General features: G+C 36.4%; 1 protein-coding gene across 1 annotated transcript in view; it reads left to right on the top strand.

Annotated features, from left to right (window-relative positions):
• The first annotated feature begins 8,565 nt into the window (after positions 1-8,565).
• Positions 8,566-25,575, top strand: part of LOC149574838 (protein FIP1-like) — a 307,614-nt gene continuing 290,604 nt past the window's right edge. The window contains exon 1 of the mRNA XM_089814675.1: positions 8,566-9,037. Within this exon, the coding sequence (XP_089670801.1) occupies positions 8,973-9,037 (65 nt within the window). The 5' untranslated portion in view covers positions 8,566-8,972. The remainder of the gene's footprint in view (positions 9,038-25,575) is intronic.

Genomic DNA, 25,575 nt, shown 5'->3' with positions numbered 1-25,575 from the left:
TGTTGTACAAGATATTCCCAGTCATGTACAAGAGATTCACTACAAATCACCTAAAGGATAAGAGGTGGTAGGAGCACCTGAGTAGAACGGCGAATTTCTTGAATAATGGACAATTAGAAAGATAGGAAAAGATTGAAGAAGAAAACTAAGGAGAAAATTAAGTCTTTAGCCAAGTGTGTAGATGAAATGTAAATCAGTGAAACTTTTGATAGTAGAAGAAGACTTAGGAGAGAAGGAGATTATTCGCACACTAGTATATGTCAATAAGATGAAGCCAAAGGAATTAATGGAATATTCAAAAAATGTGAAAATAAAGGCAATGAGAGACAAAAATAAGAAGATATGAGTGTTGAAATGAGCAAGAGACATTTTAGTTGATTTGGTATCTGAGAAAATACAACACAAAAGATCCTGTAATCATCAATTGGATACCTTAATTGAAATAATTTATAGTCGAGAGATATATTTACATACCACAACAATGATTATTGTTGAAGAAAATATAGAGAATAAAATGAGAAGTGACTTGGTGGAGAGATTCATTGGAGTAAAAGGAAAGCTAGTAGATCCAGTGAAGGAAGTCAAGAACAATAGTTACAAAAGAAGGCTACATATTTACCAAGGTATTGAACTATTTAGAGTTTGAAAAAAATCTGAAGGATCATAAATGTGAGGCACAAAAGCAACTAGATGGTCAAATTGATCCACTATCAAATCCAATTACTACATTAAGGAAGGAAGTTAAGAAGACCTTACACAAAATAAGACAACTACAATAAGAAAAAGATAGAAGAATGATGAGTATAATTGAACTTCAATCACATATATCTCCTATCTTAGAGCTCATGCAAAAGAATCTAGAGGAAAAAAGGGAAGCATTGGCATTACCAAATGCATATTCAATTGACAGTTTTGATGAGACAAGAACCAAGATACACAAATAGGTAAGTATCTTAAATTGTTGACAAAATACATGGGAGACATTGGTGGAATTAGTAAAGGTCATTATTAATTAGTTATATATTGTTAAAGATTCCACCTTGGTCATTATTGTCAAAGGGGAAGAAGATGAAGATTGTGAAAAGGATAAAAAGGGGAGAAGATCATATCAGAGAAGATGAAGATATGAGAAAGAAGAAGATCATTAAGATCATGAGAAGATGGAAAATATAGATACACAAATATTAGAATGATGAGTATGAACTCAGGGGGAGCATCCAAGATTAAAGATCTCAAGTGTTTTGTCATCAATGCCAAAGGGGGAGATTGTTTGCATTACTTATAGGAGATCAATACTCAAGGAGTTTGGATATTAACATTGTGTGAAGACTTTTATGATTGTCATTGATGGTAATCCATAACATTGATTGGTGCTATAAAATTTTGTTCATCCCAAAAATATAATTAGTAAATGAAAAATATAACTAGTAAAGGAGAACATAAGTAATGATTGGTGATCATAAGAGATGATAAGTGACTATAGCAGAAAGGTTGACACAGCTTAAGAGAATTCATAACCAATCAAGGAATAAGTCAAATATAGAGATGTGAACTCCTTGGACAAGGTAATATTGTAGAGCAAAGGAAAAGAGATGTTTGCATTAGTTGGAACATCATATTACTTTACATAAAAGATAAGATGGCACAATAGGAAAAGTAACATGTTTTGACCAGTCCAAGTAGTAGACGTAAATCTAATTGAAGGTTGATAGAATCAAGAGAAGATTATAATGAAAATTTGAGATATGTGAAATGTGTGTGGAGAATACATGAGAAGCTTAAGGTTTTAATGGACAATTGTGACTAAGAGGCAATAGAGAAAAAAATATTAAAGAAAGATTTTATAAAGGAACGAGCGACGTAAGGGTGCGTACAAGAGAGAAGTAAGGAGATCATGAATTCAAATTTGGAAAAGATTAATCAAACAATTGCAATCAAGATGCCAAGAAGAGAAGTGCACAGTCTAGTGGTAGCATATCAGAGAACTAATTGGATTCAACATGCAAGGAGTGTAACAACTAGATCAATGATTTAATTATTTTCTAACAATTACAAGAAGTAAATCCCTATATCAGGTGAACCATATTAGATTATAGTTGTAAATCCTTTAACAAGGAAAACCCTAAAAAAAGTTTTGTAAATCCTTTGAATAGGTAGATCTTAGTAATTTTTTTGTACTTCTAACAAGGTACAAGTCACTCCTAACATGGTGAACACTTAGAAATGGTATATGTATGCTCTTGGCACGACAACTCATTTGCTACATTACTAAGATTTGTGGATATCATCCCCATTGTGGTTTTTACTTTCTAGAAAGTGTTTCCACAATACCAAAATCCATGTGTCACGTGTTATGAATGTGTAGTGGTTTGGCATTGTTATGGTTTACCTACTGATACCGATTATATGTTTTATGGTTTGGAAATTTACATTTTAGTTTTGTAGACTAGTGGTTAAAGTTCTAAATCACCTATTTGTATTCATTTAGCCCACCCTCTTAGTACCTAAGAATCCTAATGTAAAAGAGGTTTTAGAGAATCCCAAAGGTGAAAGGGAATAAGGAATTAAGAGAAGGCTTAAGACACCATGTGTGTAGACTCCAATCAAAATGGAGAGAAGAGTTAGGATACTAAGTTGTCCTTGGATGTTAAATTTGATAAAAAAGCATCTAATTTTTGGGTTGATTGTGGTTCTAAACATAAGGAACCTAAAGTTAATAGTGGAACAGAGAAGTCAATAACAAAGAGGGAAAGAAGTAGCGTGTTGCTTCATTGATGTGATGAATATGATGAAGGAAGTTAAGTCAAAGGTTTAGATGAAAGAACAAGGACTAATTTTGACATGTTTAGAGAAGGATGAGAAAAGTAGATCACTTTTCATCAAGTGTTTATAACAAGTAAAATCAAGCAAAGGCATGAAGGTGTTGATCAAAAGTGATTGACTGAGAAGAGGTTTGATTTGGATGCACAAAAAATCCCAAGATGAAGATGAGGGAAAGTATACTAAAGAAAGATCATCAACATATTGGAGATCAAGACAAAGTTGTAGGCCAAGGTTTTGCAAATTTCCAAGGAACCCAATTTTTTTCTAAGGCTCGATGTATGGTGTGTGAGCATCAATCTCTTATTTTGGTCCGAGGAGGTCAAGTGATAGATAATAGATAAAGCTTTAGTCTTATGAGTTAAATAAACCCCATTCACATATAAGGCCCAAATGGGTATTTGAAACATACTTTATATTTTTGTTATTATTTCTAAATTTAAAGCTATGCCTAAAATACACATTTTTATGATCACATAAAGGAGGCCACATCTAATATAGCAGTCACGATTTGAGAATTTTTTTTCCAAATAAGCATATCCCAAACTTGAAGTATATTTAAAAAGCCCAAGCTTGTATTTACATATGCATTTTTTTTTGGTATGGTCAAGGGTTGGAAAGTTATCCTCGAAATAAGGCTACAATCTAATTGGTTAAAGAATGGAAATAGTGTTCATTTGAGTCCACATCATTGGGGTGTAGATCATATGGACATGAAGGGTACATTTTTACATGGACATATTCACGAGGAGACTTACGTGGAACAACTACATAGATTCACCCATAATTATTCAATGGTTTCTTGATTGAGGAAATCTATCTATGGTTTTAAATAAACCCATAGATCTTGGTATGCTAAGATGGAATCTTGTCTTTTCTTTGCAGGTGCTAGTAAGTGTCATTCATACTCAAATGCCTATATTTTATACCATTATGCCTTTCATTTGATTTTTTTGCTTTGTGTTGATGACTTGATATAATAAGGATTACATTATCTGTCATCGACAATGCCAATATTCTTGCATGATAGAGTTTCTATTATTGTCTTTGACCATTTTCACTAATTTCTAGGTACAAAGATCACTAGTCTTTATTAATCGAAATATACTCTTGCATTACTTTCTAAGCTCCACACAACTAATTGGAAGCCTACTTTGAGTCCCTTTCTTTAAGGAATAAAGCTTGAGAGAAGAGTTCCACTCTACTTGCTGATACCACTTTGTATCATCATCTTGTCAAAAGTGTTCTCTTTTTGAAACATACATGCTCTGTTATGTCTTTTTGTGGTTGGCATTGTATCACAGTTTATGCAAGAACCCTATGAGATTCATTGGGAAGATGACAAACACACCTTATATTGCATACATGGTACACATCTCTATGGGATTTACAATGAAATGAGGACATGACTTGTTATGGTTGGTTATATAGAGCCAGATTAGGTTGTTGATCTTGATGGTTGTAACTTGACTTCAAGCTAAATTTTCATACCAATTCTTTGATGGTAGAGTAGGGAACAACATGTTATTGCCATTTGTTTATTGTCTTATTCAATCTTATTTTTGCACCTTGGTTTACTTAAGTAAGGGGTATCTTGTGTATCGCTACTTATTGTATTGCACTCTTAGTGAGAGTATAATTTATTTTGGCCAAATTCATTCTCTCTTGTTATTCTGCTTTGCATCTAGATTCTAGATATTAGGTAGATACCTCAATGGACAAATCTCTCTCTCTCTCTCTCTCTCTCTCTCTCTCACACACACACACACACACACACACACACACACACACACACACACACACACACACACACACACACACACACACACACACACACACACACACACACACACACACACACACACACACACATGCGTGCGCGCACATGTCATATTTCTCTCTTCCCACCTTTATGTCTCTCTCTCTCTATTATGCATCACCATCACCTTCTTTCTCTCCCACTCTTCCCCATCTCTCTCTGATCCACTCCATTCCTCTTGTATGATATCTACACTTCTCTATTTATCTCTATCTCCCACTAACTACTCTTTATGTCTTTCTATATACATATCTCTCTATCTGTCCCCTTATGCTTCCCCATCTATCTATTTTTTCCCCATTTGCATCTCCCTCTCTTCTCTATGTGCGTGTGTGCGTGTGTGTGTGCCATCTTCATATCTTTTTATCCATATATTTTGAACCTCTCTCTCTCTCTCTCCCTCCCTTTCTACACTTTCTAGTATATCTTTATTTGTATGTATCTTCTCTCTATTTCTATCTATCCATATTTCTCTCATTCTTTCCCAATATATGTCTATTCCACCCCAACCCCCTCGGCACAAACATGTCTCTCTCTATCCATCCATTCATCTATACATATCCTTTTCTTCCCCTCCCCCTTGTGTTAGACCTATACATTATATATTTATTTCCCTCAAAAATTCCATCTTTCCATATCTCTTGTTTTACTTATCCGAGCCTATGTATCTTGTTATCTTCTTCTCTCTATACCATTATATCTTTCCCTCTCTTTGTATATCACTTCTATCTCTTCTCCATCTTTCTATCTCACCCTCTCTTTCCCTCTATTTATCTTCCATTTCTATTCATTCCTCTCTCCTTTATCTATTATTATTTCTCCATCTTTCTCTCTTCTTTACCCATCTCCATCTCAATCTCCATCTCTTTCTCTATTTCTTCATCCCCTTAACCCACCCACATTTATATCTCTCCTTCCTTCCCACCTATTACAAACATAACATGACCATATTGATAATGCATATTATTTATCTTTCCATTTTAAAGATTTATTTATAATTAAATCTTTGTAAATCAATGCATATTTGTAAGCTATATTTTTCTATTAAATCCTTTATTGTGTAAACATCATATTCTAAATAGCCTACCAATTCACTTTTGTACTATACAAATTTATGATAAAAAAACCCAAAATTCCCTTATTTATTTTCCACACCTCTTAAATATATCTATTACATGACAAAGTGTGATTGCTAGTAATTAAAGCATTCTAAAATATGAATGAATGAATGCTTTCCAAGGGACCAAAGAACAACCGCACTAGATACTTTTCGAATTCCTTTCCATTTCTAATCTTTTGGTATGTATCTTAACCAAAAAACCAATAGCCTGGTTTATCTTATCCCCTTCAAATAAACTATGCATGTTGTCCACCATCAATATGACATCATAGAGAGATTAGATATTGTCATATGCCACACATGCTAATAGAAAATGCCATTCCATTTCAACTGCTTTGGACTTGCAAAATATGCAAATTATTTACTTCCAAGTCTCTTTGGGCCTCTTCCATCTTCTTGTCTTGCACCCGAGGTGATGAGATCTCGTCCTTAGTTGTGCCACTAAGCCTTTCCTTTGATAGCAACTCCAAGGTACACTTTTTCGCCAAGTTCCCTGGTTGGATTAAATTCTTTAATATAATAGGTTTTTTGTTCTACTCATATTATTGCTCCACATGGCATTGTGAAACTTCCCTCTGACAAACTTTCTTATGTCCACATTTGTATTTGGAAAATCTTGTAACTTGATGTTCCATTTAGCCAATCGTTTAACATTTTGCTTCATCCATATTTTCTCCCTTTAGTTAAGAGCCTCTCCTTTCACTATTTTTGGCCAATGATGATCCTGCATGTTTTCAATCTTCTTTAAGTAACTAAGTAATTGGATAACCACTAAAGCCTCTAATAGAAATGCCCCAGCCTCAACCATAAGAATTTCATAAGGCACATAACAATTGACTTTGAGATTACTTGTGATTAATTGTTTTTGAATTCTCTATTCGTCTCTACCTCCATTTTGACATGCTAACCCCCCACACCTCATAGCCATAAAGAACCACCGGTGTGACCAACAAACCAAAAAGAGTCTTCTTAGTTTTCTAGTCCCATAGTTCTACTGTCCTACATCTATTTTGGAGTAAAATTGAAGCTTTTCAACCCCCTTGAATCCTTTTTGCTCCACAAGTCTCCAAGTTGAGTTTATAATGAAAGTCAAGATTTTGGAGTAAAAATGAAGCTTTCCAACCCCCTTGAATCCTTTTTGCTCCACAAGTCTCCCAGTTGAGTTTATAATGGAAGTTTCACAATTTCCAATAGTCTTCCTTTAGATAGGAATGTGATATGCTTTTCTTCTCTGCTGAAAGAAAAAATCATGACTTTGGTTTTAGTAATATTCACCTGCATCCCAACTTCCTGACAAAATTTCTCTAAGGCCCCTAAATGATCTCTTAGCCCCTGCACCATTTTTAATACCAGAATAAGATCATTAGCATACAAAAGAAGCTTCACGACGTACCTTGCCAGGTGAACACCCTCCCCAATTTCATCTTACCAAGCTTCTAGATTATCGATGTACAACCCAAACAAAGTAGGAGATAAAGGGCATCCTTGTTTAATGCTGATGTCACTCCCAAAACATTTTGACAATCTGCCAGTAGTTCTGATTTTGGCTTTAAGTCTATCATATAATCTATGCACTGCTACTCTATACTCATCCATAATCCCCAAATCTTTCATTCTATTCCATAACTTGTCTCTAGGCACTGTGTCAAAAGCTTTCTTGAAGTCTACAAAACAACAATAGGCTTCTTCTCCCTGTTTGTCCCACACTTTCTCTATTATGTGCCGAAGAGTGATGCAATGATCAATTGTGGAGTGTTTGGATCTGAAATTGGCTTGCCTTCTTGCTCTCTTACCTTCCTTCTGCCCATTTGTTGATTCAACATTCTACCATGCTCCCAAAAAGTTTGCCCAAAAGTGGGTTAAGCATAAAAGTGCAATAATTTGATGGATTGTTGACATCTCCATTCTTAAAGAGGGGGGTAACCACACTAGTTGTCTAGTCTGATGGGAAATCCTCACAAGCAACACGATTGAAGATATCCTTTATATGAGGTGCAAGGATTTCTAATCCCCATTTAAAATATTCAGTTTGCAACCCATCAATGTTCCTAACTTTACCATTTGCTAGAGTCTTTATCCCTAATTTGATATCCTCAACCATGAAGATTTCCTTCATTGTATTCACAAATGGAGGGGTGTTCTCCTCTTGTGGGTGCTCATAAAGTTGCTTAGTATACTCAAGCCATTGAGCATCCATAATGCTGTTATTTATTTGTTTTTTTTGCCTACTACAACTCTCTCCAAAATTTCTTGGGGTCATTTTTTTCGAGGGATATTAACTTTTGCCTTCTAGTTGTGACATACTCTTCTTTCTTTGTGTGAATCAATTTTTTATACCATTTTTTGAGTTCTTTGTTTATTTCGTTCCCTTTCATAGATCTCCTTGTTGCTTTACATTCTTCATTGTACCATGGGTTAGCCAAAAAAGTATTAGTAGCCCTCTTTTTGTTTTTTGATCTTTTACACGTATCTAGAGCCTTATGTATACTAGAAGTCAACATGCTACTATGAATCGGTTCACATTTTTCATTGAAATTGCCATCCACCAAAATACTATTACTTTCACGGAGTTGCTGCTCGAGCATCGCCTTGAAAATAATTTTGTTCTCCTGACTTAAAATGATATTGCTTTTCCCTTTGTTGATTGTTGTCTTTTGTGCATGAGAGTCATGTTTATATTGTGTGTTGTTTGAGGCAAAGTCCATCTTAACAAAAAGATGCATGTGATCGGAGTTCAACTCTAAAGAACAAATAACAATTTTAAAATCAAACACTATAACTATAAGATTTTACGAACAAATTACATAGTCTACACTTTGGCCATTATACGTTTTCAGCCCATTGCAAATCACGATATCAAACTATATCTTCAATACTTAGCAATACGAAAATCCTTGACGAAGGAATACAAAAGTGAATGGCATTAGAATACGAATTTGGAGCTTTCCACGATGATTATAACCCGAAAGAAGCCGGTGATTGAATTTATATTTAAGAAAAGAATTTCGCTGGCGTTGGACTTTCAGCTTCGTTGGAGATTCTTTGAAAACACTGGCTTACCAAAGTGACATGATTCATATTTCCAGACAATGCGTCTGTAAATTATTTCTACAGAAAACTCGATTGCTTTTCCCGCCGATTAAAGAGGGAAAAACAATCAATGTTGAAGATGCGAATAGCCTGAGTAAGAAGAAACTTTAGAGCCAGAGCATCATGGCACGCTGGTTCGATAGACAGTCGACTCCTTCACGAGCCTATGGACCTGATAATACCGATATGTACGAATCCTTTGGCTTAAAATTGTTTTATCTGTTAATTGAGGTTTTCGTGTATTAATTTTTAGTAAACGCTCTTTGAATTTTTCAGCCACTTGTAAATTTGGACCTAAATTTCCAACAACCAAACTCTTAAATCATCTATGCCATACTATTTCTTTGTAATGTAAAGTAAATTAGCATCTGCCTTAAAATAATAATCTAACGCTTATATCGGGAAACCTTAGCGTAGAACAGATGGGAATTTCGGTAACACCGTCGTAGTGATTTTAGTTGGTAGCTGCTAACTTGAAATTTATAAGCAGAAGAAACAGCGTATTTTATGAATATATTTCGTGTTTCTATCCATTCACGTCGACATTCAAGTTCTCTGACCTAGGATTTACTGTTACAGCTAGAATCAGACTTTATGAGCATTTTCTAAGAGACGAACTTCATGCTGGGTGATTGGGTTTGGGAATTCGCACTTTAAAATGAGAAATGTGAAGGGTACCCCCCTCAATGTGGCTTGAAGTCCATCTCGGACGGAAAGTAAAAAATGCTATTTTGGACATTTTCACTGTATTCTCTTAAGATAAATTCGAAGTAAGCTGACAAAATGTTTATGGTTTTTGTCCGCCATTTTAACCCAGACGTTAGGATCCACTGATGAGTTTTAGCAGTTGGCATCAGTATGTAATAATATTTCTATATTATGCAAATGCAATTAAAGATATTCAGTGAACCAGTAGTAGCAAGCCACACGGTAGTAGAAATAAAGAGTATATGGCGATGGAAGCACACAGCCAAATAATATATACTAATTCATTTATGAAGTAATATATATCAGAAGCTCTATACCTCCATTGCCTTATATTACCTTCTGATATGTGGTTTGTACATACACTCTTCTCTTTTCCCTTTTTCCTTTCTCTGTTTTTGAGTGTTTTTTTGTTGTGGAGAGATTTATAGAATATTTGTTTCACGATAATAAAACTTGCAGCAGTATACTGACTTAGGAAATGACAATGCACAAAAAGCTCCATAGGAAGATAGAACACACAATTATTTTGAGGTTAGACAGTACGATATATCATCAAAACGGGCTATAGAAGATAGCTAAAATGATTAACACATTGTTAAATACACATCATGTATACCCATCAATTCCAACACAGAGAAGTCTGATTCGGCCCTGAAATTTGCAAACTGGCAATGGTAAAATGGGATGCCAGACTCTAGGAAACCCTCCTAATCCTACGAAATGAAGAAGGCTTCTGGTGCAAGTTCAAATGCCTCCAAACAGCCACCAAAAACTCCTCCCTTAAACCCTATCATCCTTCATAGACAACACCCATGTACTTCCTATGGCCATAGGACCAGCCAGGAAGAGTACAACCTGCTCAAAATGGCTTCTGCAATTTGCGGTGAATTCGATGCTTGTCAATCCTACAAACAATCTCTGATAATGTGCAGCTTTGGAACTGAAGAAGAATAAATCAAATCACCATTAGAGCTCTGATATGATTCCGGAATTGAAACCACAAAAATCCTCCAAATTGAGTTTCTCACCAATGCGGAAGATGTTTTTTGCAAGGGATTTAGTCCTCACAAAGCTACAAAGTGAACGAGTTCAACCAGCAAAGAAGATTTCCAAATATCAAAACCAAGCATGAGAAATAAGCTCTAAAAGGGTATGCCCCTTCTTGCTGTAATGTCCCCATTTTTAGCAGGTTACTGTAGTTGGCTTGGTCAGTTCACCATTGCAACCCTCGTGAGCTGATCAAGTGGGATTTGAGGGTCGCAATTGTGGGGTATGGGCTTTCCAACAGCCTATGGTGTGTTTTGGTTCCGTTTGAGGGACTTAATATTTATGGTAAGTCAAACTGTTGTTTCAGATAAGCTCAATTGAGTTAGAGGAGTTGAGTGATGCTCTCAGTTTTTATTTCGGGCTTCTGATTTGGGTTCCAAGAATCTTAGAGGGAGCGTCTATTTATAGTAAGTCACCCCGTTAGGCTCATTCATTGTTTTTCTTCATCAGGATCATTGTAGTGTTGTCAGATTTTGATTTTGATGCTTGTTTAGTTGTTTTCACAAGACGGGTGAATAATTTTTTATTATTAATCTAAAAATGTTGAGGTTTCTATTTTTGTTAGTGTTGTATGTTGGTCACCTTAGTATCATAGCTCATTGGAACTGGGTTGACAAGTTTTAAATTGTGGGCACAAGAAACAAAGGCCTTGTGTGTCAAAATATTATGGTATGGTGGAAAAGGTCATTTTTGGGAGCCAAAAGCAATTAATAATTTATATTATAATGACACTTTATTATATTTTAATGTTGTGATGAAGAAGCTTCTTGAGTAGGTTCATTTGGGAAACTTGTGCCATGTGGAGATTATAAATATGGGCCCATTTGATGAGAAAAACATCTGATTATCCTATTTTCTTTTGTTGCTTGTGAGGAGTTTTCTGAAGTTGATAATTTATATGCTGTTGCTGAGGTATAAGGGTTTTGAAGCTGAAAAGTATTGAGTCTCCTTTACTGTATTTATTTGTGGCCACGAGATATCGTTGTCACTTAGGAATTTAGAGATTGCGAGTCAATTTGTGGGCTCAATTATAACGTTGCTGGACGTTCTTCTAATTTGTTTATATGTGTTAGTTTTGTGTGACTGTAAAATCTGAATTTGAGTGTTAGCTTGTCAGTTTGCTAGGCTCTATATATATCTGATCATTAAGGGTAAACTATATTTGCATTTCAAACGCCTTCAAGAGTCATAGTCACAGTCGGATTAGGTTATTGTAGAGTTGGAGCAGGTACAATCAACACCAGCCCTAGACCCTATTTAGTTGCATAATATGGTTGGTAGTGAGTTTGCTTCTATGGTTAGGGATGAGGGGCGTGATGATGTGGTAGTCACATCTGCCTAGGATATGGGTGCAGTAGGTACGAAAGAGTCGAGAGCATCAATTGAGGACTGTAGTGTGATTCCTACTGTGTCACATTTTCAGAGGGATCAGCTGTGGGTAGTGAGGAGCAAGTTGATGCTTCCACATATAATATCTACTGCACAATCTTTCATGGATTATCTTTTGGAGATATCGGATGTGTGCAAGGATTCATACAGAGTGTCTGATGACACTCTCATTTGAGGCTCTTGTGCTATTCGTAGGTTGGTGGGAAAGATTGTAGAGACTCCGTCCACTATGCTTCCCCACATGGATTTTGTGGTTGGGTTTGCTGAGAGGATTGGCTAGGAGCCTTCCCGATCGGTTGTTGTGCGGAGTTAGAGATTAGAGTCATTTCTTGATTCCTGGTTTGGTACTGATGAGGCACTGACAGAGATTGGGGCTTTCTAGCGGCATTATACAATGGGGGGTGCTCATCATTTTTCTTTTGACCCACAAGTAGAGGATTTGGTTTCACATGGGTGTGGGTTGGCTCCAGTTTCATAACATCCATTGTGGGATGGGTTAGCACCATCTTTTGCAGATGGGATCGACAGTTGCAAGTTAGGCCACTTGCAGTATCTACACACCTAGAACAATTCATCAGAGGTTGGAGTTGGTGATAGTGATTCAGGTACTAATGGTCATTATCATCTTCACAGTGCTGTTGGGTGTGAGTGTCAGTTTGATAGGGACTCAGATGTTGATAGAGTTGGTATTTCAGTTAGATTGAGCTCCAATGAGTTGTTACAGTCATCAACGCCTACTGTTAGTTTTGAGATGATTCTGTCATTGATATCAGTTATTTGGGTGCTAATGATACTGACGGGACCAACATACAACACCAACAAAAATAGCGACCTCAACATTTTTAGAGGAATAATAATAATAATAATACTATCACCGTGCTCATCTGACATAGGAGCACCCCAACATCTGTTGGTTCCGATGAACTTAATTAGAGGAGTTGAGAGATGCTCTCAGTTTTTATTTCGGGCTTTTGGTTTGGGCTCCAAGAATCTTGAAGGGAGCATATATATATAGTAAGTCACTTTGTCAGGTTCATTCATTGTCTTTCTTCATCAAGATCACTTTGGTGTTGTCAACTTTCAATTCTATGCTTCTTTAGTTGTTTTTTGCAAGATGGGTGAATTATTATTATTCATTTAAAAATGTTGAGTTTTCTATTTTTGTTGGTGTTGTATGTTGGTCACCTCAGTATTTTAGCTCGTTGAAACCGGGTAAAATAGTTTTAAATCGTGGACACAAGAAACAATGGCCTTGTGTGTCAAAATTCTGTGTTATGGTAGAAATGGTCATTTTTGGGAGCCAAAAGCAACTAATAAATTATATTATAATGACACTTTATTATATTTTGATGTTGTGATGAGGAAGCTTCTTGAGTGGAGTTCATTTGGGAAACTTGTGCCATGTGGAGATTATAAATATGAGCCCATTTGATAAGAAAACATCTGATTAACTTATTTTCTCTTGTTGCTTGTGAGGAGTTTTTTGAAGTTGATAATTTACATGCCCTTGTTGAGGTATAAGGGTTTTGAAGCTGAGAAGTATTGAATCACTGCTGTGGTATAGTGATTTTGTTATTGATTGAATCTCCTTTACTGTATTTATCTATGGCTGGGAGATATCGTTGTCACTGAGGAATTTGGAGATTATGAGTCAATTTGTGGGCTCAATTATAGTGTTGCTGGACGTTCTCCTAATCTGCTTGTATGTGTTAGTTTTGTGTGACTGTGAAATCTGAATTTGAGTGCTAGCCTGTTAGTTTGCTAGGCTCCATATATCTGATCATTAAGGGTGAATTATATTTGCATTTCAAATGCCATTACCTCCTGCTATTGGCGTTGGATTTGTCTGAGCTTTGAGCGACTAGTTTTAATTGTGTTGGGGCGTTCATCTACTGAAATTTGTATTTCCTGTGCAGCCAGCATTGAGCAATCTGGAATTTTGTTGGTATCTCTGTTGCTGCGATTCATCCAGCTGGGTGAACTTTCCTGTGGCATTTGATGCGAACATTTGGTGTTACCAGAACACCTATTGGGCTGTGTATTTTGCTTTGAAATTGGGCAAGCTGAAGCTGTTGTTGGGCACCATTCATATTGCTTATGTGGCGTATGTTGGAATATTCAAATATGGAAAGAGTAGTTATGAGAGGGGGGTTGAATCATAAGTATCACACTTTAGCCAATAAAACTTTTAACTGAAAGTAAATTGCATGCATGTAAATACATCAAGTAAACATGAAACTAAACACATGCATCAACAACTCATAACACTGGAATTTGGTAACCCAGAAACCCTCTAGGAATAAGAAGGTAAAACTGGGGTGGGGATGATACCCACAAAAATTACTGCAGCAATATTGTTCAACCACTTCTGATGGTCTGCCCTGTTAAAGGCCTGCCTTGTTAAAGGCTTTACACTGTGTCAATAGTGACCTTGTTAGAGGATTTACAAACACTTAACATGAAGTGTCACCCTGTTAAAGAACTTTAATCACCTAATTAAAGGATTTGCGAAGTAGTTGTTAAGCTAACCTATCGCCATAGGATTTTCATTCTAATACAATTGCTAGAAAGTATTAGGTATAATGAACCTGATAGATTACAATCCTTGATTGCTGAATGTAGACACCTTTTCCGCTTTCTCTGATCTTGATCCTTTTGTGATCTGATAACCTTCGCTTCTGAAAATAGATTTCCTTATGCACCCTTGTATGTCCACTCATATTATTTACAATGAAATTTCGTCTTCCTTATAAAGAAATTTGAGGATTTAGGGTTAGGTATGGATCTACGATCCATATTCAATCTTCATTTTCCATTTATTATTTGCACTTCTTCTATTGGTTGCATGCCTTCATCATTTTTCTTATTGGCTGCATGTAGATTGCATAGGAAAAATAAAAGATTCGATCTCATCATTAAGTCCTTCGAGATTTACCTTATGTCAGCTGTAAAAACGGTTTGCATCATAGTTTGTGCAATTACAAACTCTTATGCTGATATACTGAGTTACTTGGCTCCTGGAATATTGCTGATACTCGGCACATGCTGTTTCCTGGATAGCTCGGCACTTAAACAAAACTGTATCACTCGGCACCTTATGTTACTCGGCACTTGTTAACACTCGGCATCTTGTGTTGCTCGACACTTGTTAACACTCGGCATCTTGTGTTGCTCGGCACTTGTTAACACTCGGCATCTGATCTTCACTCGGTATCTGAAAACTACTCGGCACATGAAGATCACTCGGCACCTGAAATCTTTCCTAACTTGGCATTTGTTGTGGCTCGGCATGCATGGTGTACTCGGCTCCAATACAGAGTAGGTAAGTGTTATTGGCACTCAAGTGTCAACAATCTCCATTATGAGGTTAACAATCTCCCCCTTTGACATGAGTGACAAAAACACTTAACTGTCCTTATAAGTACATTTACTAATCTGATTGGTATATATAGAGTTTAAAGAAAACTTGATCAAAATTTGTAACTTACAATCTTACAATAAATACCTCAAAATTTTTTTAACTCCCCCTAAGTTGATTGTGCCTTATCTGTATATCAATTTTGTAACTCCTTTGTATCTTTTTTTCCCCATTAATTCATCTCATAATATCTGTATCTTCCCCATTATGTCTATTTTCTCCCCCTTTTTGACACTTATGTCAAAGAATGTTTAAGGGTTAAAACCATATTTAGCCAAAAATGTGCTGTTTACCTCCATAATCATCCTGAGAGCTGCATCCCAATTGTTCAATGCAATTTCCAGTGACTTATGCTGGATGGCAGTCTCGGCAGCAAGATGAATAAGTCCATCTGATGTAGAAAGATTTGGGTCTTTCTTGAGAACAGTTTCAGCATACACTTGCTCTTTATGGAGTATCTCTAAATGTGGGGTAATGGAGGATTGGAGCTGTATTAATTTGGCCTTTATATTAGCCTCATCTGCTGTTAATACAGCTATTTCTTTGTGAGTGTGAAGCGATTGAGCAAAATTCTTCTCACTTTGAGCTGGATCATTTGGTAATTGTATGCTTGAAATGTTTAAATTTCTTTCCAAGCTCAATATCTTTTGGCTTGTTTCTTGTGTGAAGTATGAAAAATCACACAACTTTTTGTACAATGAGAATATATTCTCAAGTACCTTTTTTAACTTTGTCAATAAGCTTTGCCAATTCAACTTGTGAAAGTGCAATTTGACTTGATATTTTCTCATTCACTTTGCCTTGAAATTTTCTTTCTGACCATTCCATAAGTTTTGCATTAGTTTCTAGGTCTTCATTTGTCATCTGGTCAACAATATCTGTTAGTTGCTCCATGATATGCTTTGACTCATCTGGTGATTGCAAACTGAAGGCATCCATAAAGATATCCTTAATCTCATATAGTGTTTGCTTTTGTTTATACTCCTTCCTGAGTATTTCCTGTCTTTTCCTCCTATTCAGTGCTTCTTTCACCTCATTGATTTGATCAATGGTTATTGATTTTGAGTCATAGCTCGGTATGACTATCTTCTCATCTAATTCAGGGTCTCCATAGTGAAGTACCCTTGCAACTCTGGTAGTACTAGATGATGGTACAAATATTTGCAATGGCTGGTGTGAAGGAGTTCCCGAGGTAGGCAAATTTATTAATGTTTGTATTGCCTCCTGTTCTTTAGGGGTTTTCACTGTTTCCTCCTCCTTCTGTCTGCCATGATCAATTATTGTAATTTGTGGAAGTGCACCTTGTGTTTGTGCTGTAGGATCAGATGTAATAGTCTGTCCTGTTTGTTCTGTTCCTTTCTCTACAGCTGCACTTGGCTTCTGTCTTGCAGCATCAACTATGCTTGTTGGTATTTGAAATTGACTACTAGTAGTTGTAGAGATGATAGAAGGTGGTTCTTGTGGATTCACCTTATCTTTGACTGTACTTTTTACTAGTTTTTGCAATTCATCTATACTGACCAATACTGGATCTGTACATAATATTGCTTGTTGTGTAGATTGGTCAAGAATTCTTTTCAGATCTTCTGTAGTTAATGGATTGATATTCTGACCAGAAGTATCAGGAACATCAGTAATAGTTACAGTGTCTGCAGGTGAGATGGATGCTTGAGGAGGGCTAGGGGGTGGCAATTGTGTGTCTTGCACACTCTGATCTGGTTGCTGCTCTTGCTCAGCTGTTGCCATTATATCTTGTTTTTGTGTCTGTTCCTCCTCTCCATCTTTCTTTTCTTCTTCCCTCTTCTCTTCTTCTTCTCTTTTCTTTTGTTCTTCTTCTTTCCTTTCTTCTTCTCTTTTCTTTTCTTCATCTTCTTTCCTTTTTCTCCTCTCCTCTATTGGTACAGCAGCTTCTTCCTTGTATTCTTCTTCAAGAAAGTCTTCAATCCTTTTGTACAAGTTCTTCTATGATTTCATTGTTCTTTGAACAATCTCTTCCATCCTGTTTTGGAGTATGAAGAATGCCTTGTATTTAGGTGTAAACCTATTATTATGTCTTTTGACTGCATTCTTTACTTGTTCTCTAGTCAAATCCGGCAATACACTTGCTAGGGTTGATTCCCTCATCTCCTTCTCCATTTTCAAACAAAAATGCCATTTGTCGTCTACAATTTTTGACAGTTCTTTTGGCAATTGTCCATCTAATTCAAGTGGAGTGTACTTGAATTGTGCCATCATTCCATAGATTGTTTCTTCTATTCTATTCTGTTCTTCTTTATTAAATTTACTGAAATCAACTTTATTTAAATTACTTAAGTCACCATTTCCAATCTTTTTACATAAGATATCAACTGAGGAATGGCTTACCTTTTCAGATTGGTCTTCTTCATCAGTGTCAGGTTGAGCCACATATCTTCTTCTTTTCCTCAGCTCTTCCTGTGTTTCCTTGATTTGTTTCTTCTTTGTAACTTCTTCTTTAGCCTTTTGAGTGGAGGCCCTTGTTGTAGCTCGTGTTGTTGGCTTTTGAGGTGATGGCGTGGCAGCTTTCTTTGATCTGGGCTTAGCTGAAGGCTGTTCTGTTGCCTTTCTCTTCTTTGGCTCAGCTTCAATTGGTGCTTCCTTGGCTTCTTCTTCCTCTGCACCTTCCTCTTTGTCTTCTCCAAGACCTTCAGTTAATTCCATTGGCCCTTGTTCTTGCTCATCTTCATCATCACTGTCATCTTCTTCTTCTTCTGCCTCAGCCTCAATTTCTTTACCAAATTTCTTCTTAATCTTCTTTAATAATTTGTCTTTCTTCTTCAATGTGGAAGCAGTTTTTAATTCCATGTTTATCTTTGATCTTACCATATCATAAGTGCCAAAATGTGGAGCACTTTTATCTGTTTTTTCTGCCAATAATGCAGTTATTGCTGCAGATGCCTCATCAATATTAATTTCATATCCAAATGGTCTTAGCCATCTTACCCTTGGTATTAGTGCTTGAATATTAGTAAAATCAATGTCAACTAAGAAACATATATCATTAGTATGTTTTTCTACTAAGGAAGTTGGTATCCTTGATCTTTGCTTCATGGATTTCTTGAAATCCTCAAAATAGCTTGTCATCAAGGTATCAAAATTTTCTCCCATTTGCTCTATATATTCATTGATTTGGGCAATGATGGTTCTGTCATTCCTCCATGCCACTTTGCCAAAAGAAGGAAACTCATTCTGAACATAAAAGAATATGCAAACTAGGATTGCTCCAAATTTGCATTGAGTGCCCTTTGTTCTTCTTATGGCAGCTAGGTTTTCATTGATCTGTTGTAGTTGCAGTTCAGCAAGATCATAAGTATGATCCTTTTTCACCAATTTGTAGCCTACATCTACTGCAATACATGGTACGCTATTGAGTCTATTGGATTGATAGAATTTATGGGCAATGACTCTAACAACAAACTCAACTAGAGGATCCTGTATGGTATGAATTGTCATTCCTCTTTTGTTCCACTGGGCACCAGTGTTCTTTTCAATAACCTCCTTTGATTCACTTCTCATGGTTTTGTACCGATCTAGGGTTGGATACCCTGTTACTCTATGTATGATTTCTTTGGTCAATTTGATGGGAATATCTTCTAACCACAAATTTCCACCATGAATTCTGCTCAGTGCAAGTCTAATCCATTCTGTTTTGAATACGGTGGGAAAGCTTAAAACTCAGGTCAAACCCTTTCTTTCAACGATTTTGAATTCTTCTTTCAAGACTCCATCTACACACAGTTTCTCATAGGCTTGTCTTATTTCCATGTCTCCTAGAGCACCTATCTTACAGTTGTAACATTTTCTTACGTCTTGAACCATTATAACTTTTGGGGGAATTTGGGAGAGAGCTCCGGCTGGGTCGTTTTTATAGGCAACTTCGGGAATAGGACGGAAATCAGGTTGCTTGACCTCATTTGAAACTAACTGAACTTCAAAAGACTCTTTTACCTCGGTTTTCTTCGAACTTGACGCCATTTATGCAAACTAGGGTTTCCACAACAAAAGGATACGAAACTATGTAGCTCGGCACAAATGAAAATACCTCAAGATCGATGAAAAACGTGTTGAATGAGGTTGCAATCTGCTCGAAATGCTGGATTCTTGCTATGAAGTCACTCAGCTCTCTTTCTTCTTCTTTGCTTCTTGATCGCGATGAGTAAAACTGATTGAAATCACGATAATATACCCTATTTCCAGCGCATTAAATGCTCAACTGCCAACTCGGCTTCTAAAGAAATTGTAACCTAACTCGGCTTCCACTATATTTCCACTTTACTCGGTTTCCATTGGAGTTATCCAAGTCGGCATCAGTTATCAGCTCGGTCGCTGTTAGGAGCTCAGCATCTGTTGGAGTTTAACTCGGTATCCAAAGACAGCTCGGCAACAACATTTAGTTTTTGTCTTGACATCTTGTTTCATGTAGGTTTATCCTTTGCTTATCTTCTTTGTCTTGGGACTGATGTGTGATATAGCTTTGTATATCAGTCCTGCATACTTCTTATGCTTAGTTTGATGAGGTGTGATCACTTGACCCATTGGGTGAAGTGATCCCTCCACTTGATGTGTTGCACTCATCTTTCTTTTTCCAAGTCTTGTTCATTTTCCCCCTTATCTTTTCGACATCAATCTTTTGTTTTCCTTTGTTTTCTTCAGTCTTGGGTGCCTTTGATCTTGTAGGACAGTTTCTGCTGATATGACCAATTTTTAAGCAACTGAAACATGTAGTTTGATTCAACCGTCTTTTGTAGTTTCCTCTGAAATGTGTTCTTATGCAGTTCTGTGGTATATGACCATATTCTTGACAATAATGACAGCTGTACCTGGTGTTGTAATCCCAATGATAATGACTTTCATTCCCTTCTGTTTTTGCTGGTTGATTTGATGTCCACATAGATTTTGATCTGCATACAAATGCCCTATGCCCATACTTTTTGCAATTATAACAATGTCCATCAAATCTCTGAGTCCTTGTGACATTGGATCTGCAATTTTGTGTTATATGTCCTTGCATGTTGTATTTGTGACAGAAACTCTTATTTTTGGGTGTGTTTGATTGATTGAACCTTCTACTCTTGCACACATTAGCTGTATGCCCCTTCTTATTACAATGATGACAAGTAGGTTTTGAATTCTTACCTTTGTCACTTCTTTGTTCAGCACTCTTTGATGATTCTCCAATTTCAGTGCTATTGTATCCTAGTCCTGATGTATCATGGGCAAATTTTGGGGATTTCAGCAACTATTCAAAATACTTGATGGCTTCACTTGAATTGTTGAGATTCTCTGCTACCTCTTTTTCTCTGTTCAATTCATTCTGCATTTGTTCATTCTACATCTTCAAAGTAGAGATCTCAATATCTTTTACATTGAGTTCATGATGAAGGTTCATCATTTGGGCAAGTGTATCCATCTACATGTTTGAGATCCTTGTCAATTCAGTACATTTTTCTTCAAGTCTGTTTCCAAGATTTCTTTTGTCATTTCCCATCATCACTTTATCTTCAACTGCTCTTTTCTTGTGTTTAGTGATTTCACATATCATTATGGCCTGTGATTCATGCTCCATCTTGAGAGATCTTATCTCATCTGCTTGAATTTTATTTTTCTCCATTAGTTCTACTATTGCTGCATCAAACTCTTTTGTATCTCCATTGGAAAATATGTTGGTGGTATCAATCTCCTTGTAGTGTATATCATTTTCAGCTATGGCTAGATCCTTCCTTTTTTTTAATGAGTTTTTCAACTTGTTTCTGAATTCCTCCAAGCTATGCAGAGCAAGTTGCACATCTATCACCTGATTTTCAATGATCTTTCCAAGTTTGAAAGCTTCCATCTTTAAATCTTTTCTTCCAAGCTGTTAGGCTTTTCCTTGTGAGAACCTGGATTCGCTTTGATACCAATTGTTAGAATATTCAAATATGGAAAGAGTACTTATGAGAGGGGGGGGTGAATCATAAGTATCACACTTTAGCCAATAAAACTTTTAACTGAAAGTAAATTGCATGCATGTAAATACATCAAGTAAACATGAAACTAAACACATGCATCAACAACTCATAACACTGGAATTTGGTAACCCAGAAACCCTCCAGGAATAAGAAGGTAAAACTGGGGTGGGGATGATACCCACAAAAATTATTGCAGCAATATTGTTCAACCACTTCTGATGGTCTGCCCTGTTAAAGGCCTGCCCTGTTAAAGGCTTTACACTGTGTCAATAGTGACCTTGTTAGAGGATTTACAAACACTTAACATGAAGTGTCACCCTATTAAAGGATTTTAATCACCTAATTAAAGGATCTGCGAAGTAGCTGTTAAGCTAACCTATCACCATAGGATTTTCATTCTAATACAATTGCTAGAAAGTATTAGGTATAATGAACTTGATAGATTACAATCCTTGATTGCTGAATGCAGACACCTTTTCCGCTTTCTCTGATCTTGATCCTTTTGTGATCTGATAACCTTCGCTTCTGAAAATAGATTTCCCTATGCACCCTTGTATGTCCACTCATATTATTTACAATGAAATTTCGTCTTCCTTATAAAGACATTTGAGGATTTAGGGTTAGGTATGGATTTACGATCCATATTCAATCTTCATTTTCATCTTATTATTTGCACTTCTTCTATTGGTTGCACGCCTTCATCATTTTTCTTATTGGCTGCATGTAGATTGCATAAGAAAAATAAAAGATTCGATCTCATGATTAAGTCCTTCGAGATTTACCTTATGTCGGCTGTAAAAACAGTTTGCATCATAGTTTGTGCAATTACAAACTCTTATGCTGATATACTGAGTTACTCGGCTCCTGGAATATTGCTGATACTCGGCACATGCTGTTTCCTAGATAGCTCGGCACCTAAACAAAACTGTATCACTCGGCACCTTATGTTACTCGGCACTTGTTAACACTCGGCATCTTGTGTTGCTCGGCACTTGTTAACACTCAGCATCTGATCTTCACTCGATATCTGAAAACTACTCGGCACATGAAGATCACTCGGCACCTGAAATCTTTCCTAACTTGGCATTTGTTGTGGCTCGGCATGCATGGTGTACTCGGCTCCAATACAGAGTAGGTAAGTGTTATTGGCACTCAAGTGTCAACAATCTCCATTATGAGGTTAACAGCGTATAAATTGCAGGTCAGTTGCTGATCTGTTTAGTGGCTGCGATTTGCATTTGGGAAGGAAAGAAAGTTTGCATTCGAAGCTAGGAAAGCACTGTCTTTTGCCTTGGAACAAATTGCTGTTTGGGATAAGTAAACATGAGTGGGGATGCTGCTGCAAACACTTACCAGTAATTGCTTACAGGTTCTGTCCCAATTTATATTTATATTTGTGCTAGGCAAATTTATACCATGCAATTTCAGTCTTACCATTATTAAATGTGCAAACAATCAAATTAGGAAGTAGAAGTTAAAGAGGATTATCTGTTGTAATTAGTTTTTGATATCACAATATCAGTTATCTATTTACACATCTCAAAAGCAAAGAAGCAATTTCCTTTAAGTCTAATTATATTTGGCAAAAATTGTGGTGAAGTATATGTTTAATATTTTAAAAGGAATCCAAGCATTGCATCTTTAAAACAAAGATGTTGCAAACGATTACATATTTGGCATAAAGTCTACTTCAGTTTGTGTGTGAGTCAACACAGGTTATTACACTTGCCTTCACCATTTATTTTAACTGTAATGACTTCCACGTGGTGGCATCAAAGCGTCTAACTTCAAAAAGGCCCCATTCATTAATTTTAAACACTTTCACTTTAATAATGGGCACCCATATAGTCCTTTATTAAATAAATTAAAATACTGATTACATTAAATCTTTAATTTAATTTACAACTAAATAATTTTTTATTATTTAATTTAAAAGGATTCGACGATATTGATGACCAAAATATCAACATTAATTGCATTCACTGACAGTACTAAAATTAACAACATTAATGACAACTTATTTAGTGAGTTCTTGGAATCGACTTTCTTAAATTAGTGTGGGAAAACCATTTAAAATCACTTGAGAGAAGGGTGTTGTGAACATTTCAATTGTTATAGCTCAACGAAACACTTGTGTCTGCTTAAACAAATTGTCGTTGTGAGTTCCCTGACTTAACTTATTAGCCTACGGGAACCCATTGTATGGGCTAATGGACAACCAACTGAAGTGCCTAGGAAAGGGACATTACGTTCCACCCTTCCCAAAATTGCTTTTCCTCAAACAATCTCAACTCTAGATGCTGCATAATCTGTTCATTCTCCCATGTTGCATTCTCTACCAACAGATTCTTCTATCTGACCAAGTGTTCCTCTTTGATCTTCTTTTGAAGGGTAAACTCCCCTCAATCTATGTAGGCTCTGGAATCATGATTAATTTCCTTTCTAGATCCAATGGTAGCAATTTGGCTGAGGGGACCACATTATGCTTGAGTGCCTTCTTGAGTGTGGATACATGAAAGACATTATGCACTCTGCTATTGGCTAGTAGCTCAAGCTCATAAGTAACCTATTTAACCTGCCCAAAGACTCTGAAGAGACCATAGAAATCGGGCTTAAGCTTCCCCACTTCACTCTTATTGTGAGTAGACTGTCTATATTGTTTGACCCTCAAACTCACCATGTCACTCACTTCAAAATTGTGCTCTATCGGGTGCTGATCAACACATAACTTCTGCTTATTCTGTGCCTGCTACAAATTCTTAAAAAATAAAAAATATCTTGACATTTTTGCAACAAATCTCTTGCCTTAAGCCCTCTACTGTCCCCAACAAAAAATGACGTTGGGTGCCTCATATACATAGAATGCCGTAAATGAGTAGATGGAATTGTATCAATGCTCTCCAAGATGTAACCCTTTTACCCACACTTTCTATTGCCCTGAAGCATAATTTGTGAAATACCATTCCACCTATTTATTTACAATCTATGTCTATCCACCTGTCTGTGGGTGGTAGTTTGTGCTAGGAGTGAGTTTTGTCCCACTTAATTTGAATAAATCTTTCCAAAAGAGGCTTAGGAACTTGCTATATGCTTCTAGGCATCCCATGCAATCTGAAAATCTACCTAAAGAACAATAGCTACCTGTGCTGTAGTTATTGTTGTAGAAATAGGAAAGGAGTGTACAAATTTGGTCAACCTTTCAACCAAAAGTTATATGCTATCCTTGTTTTGTACCTTAGGTAGCTCAATGAAGTCCATGGAAATACATTCCCAGTTTGATTAGGACTGAATAACGCCTGAAGTAGACCAGTCAGATAAGGGTGTTTATTTTCATTCTATTGGCAAGTAGGAAACCCTCTAACATACTTAAGGACTTTGTCTCTGAGTCCTTTCTATGTGAACCTCTCTTGGACCTGTTTGTAAGTCTTGAAGAATCCAGGGTGACCAACCATTCATATAGGGAAATTTTGAACTGTACACTGAAATTTGCAAATAAACATGTCATTCATATGAAATTAAGTACAAAGCATGTCATTTAAACATTATACTTTATAGAACCTTAACATACACCATAAAAATTCACTCTAGTCTATTATATGTATTACAATTTAATTCTAGTCTATTATGCATTCATAAAACAATTTCAATTGTCAATATGCATATCAATATGTGTAAAAATATAAGTTTAGCAGTGAACAATATTATAGAAATATGAAAATCTAAATATGCCAAAAGGCTGTAGGGCTGCCATAAAGCTTCATCATCATGTTCAAGCTCAACATATAAAACAAAATATAGAAAAATGAAGCAGACTAGTGCTCCTATTTTGCTTCTGCCACCATGTCATCAAAACCAGAGTCGTCATCCTCACTATCATGCTCTCCAGGAAGCGTAGTCTCATCCAATGGAACCCCAACTAATCTTGGTGTTGTCTTATCCTCATCTATCTAGGCCACATCCTCAGGATCAACATTCCACCGCAAAGCTGGAGTTTGCCTATACTTTGGAGTTTGATAATCCACAAGTTGAAGAGCACAACACATTGCCACTAGCTTCTCTGCTCGTCTAGAGGTAAGTCTATTCCTCTTGACAGAGTGGATAATTGAATATTTCGACCAATTCCTCTCTATAGTTGAGGAACTAGCAACTTGTGCAAGGAGGTAGGTGACAAGTATATTCAACTTTGGTGTATCTCTCG

This window comes from Cupressus sempervirens, chromosome 2 (genome assembly GCF_028749045.1).
Source record: "Cupressus sempervirens isolate cs-2001-9-10 chromosome 2, ASM2874904v1, whole genome shotgun sequence".
Taxonomy (NCBI): Eukaryota; Viridiplantae; Streptophyta; class Pinopsida; order Cupressales; family Cupressaceae; genus Cupressus; species Cupressus sempervirens.
This window is presented reverse-complemented; position numbering and strand designations above follow the sequence as displayed.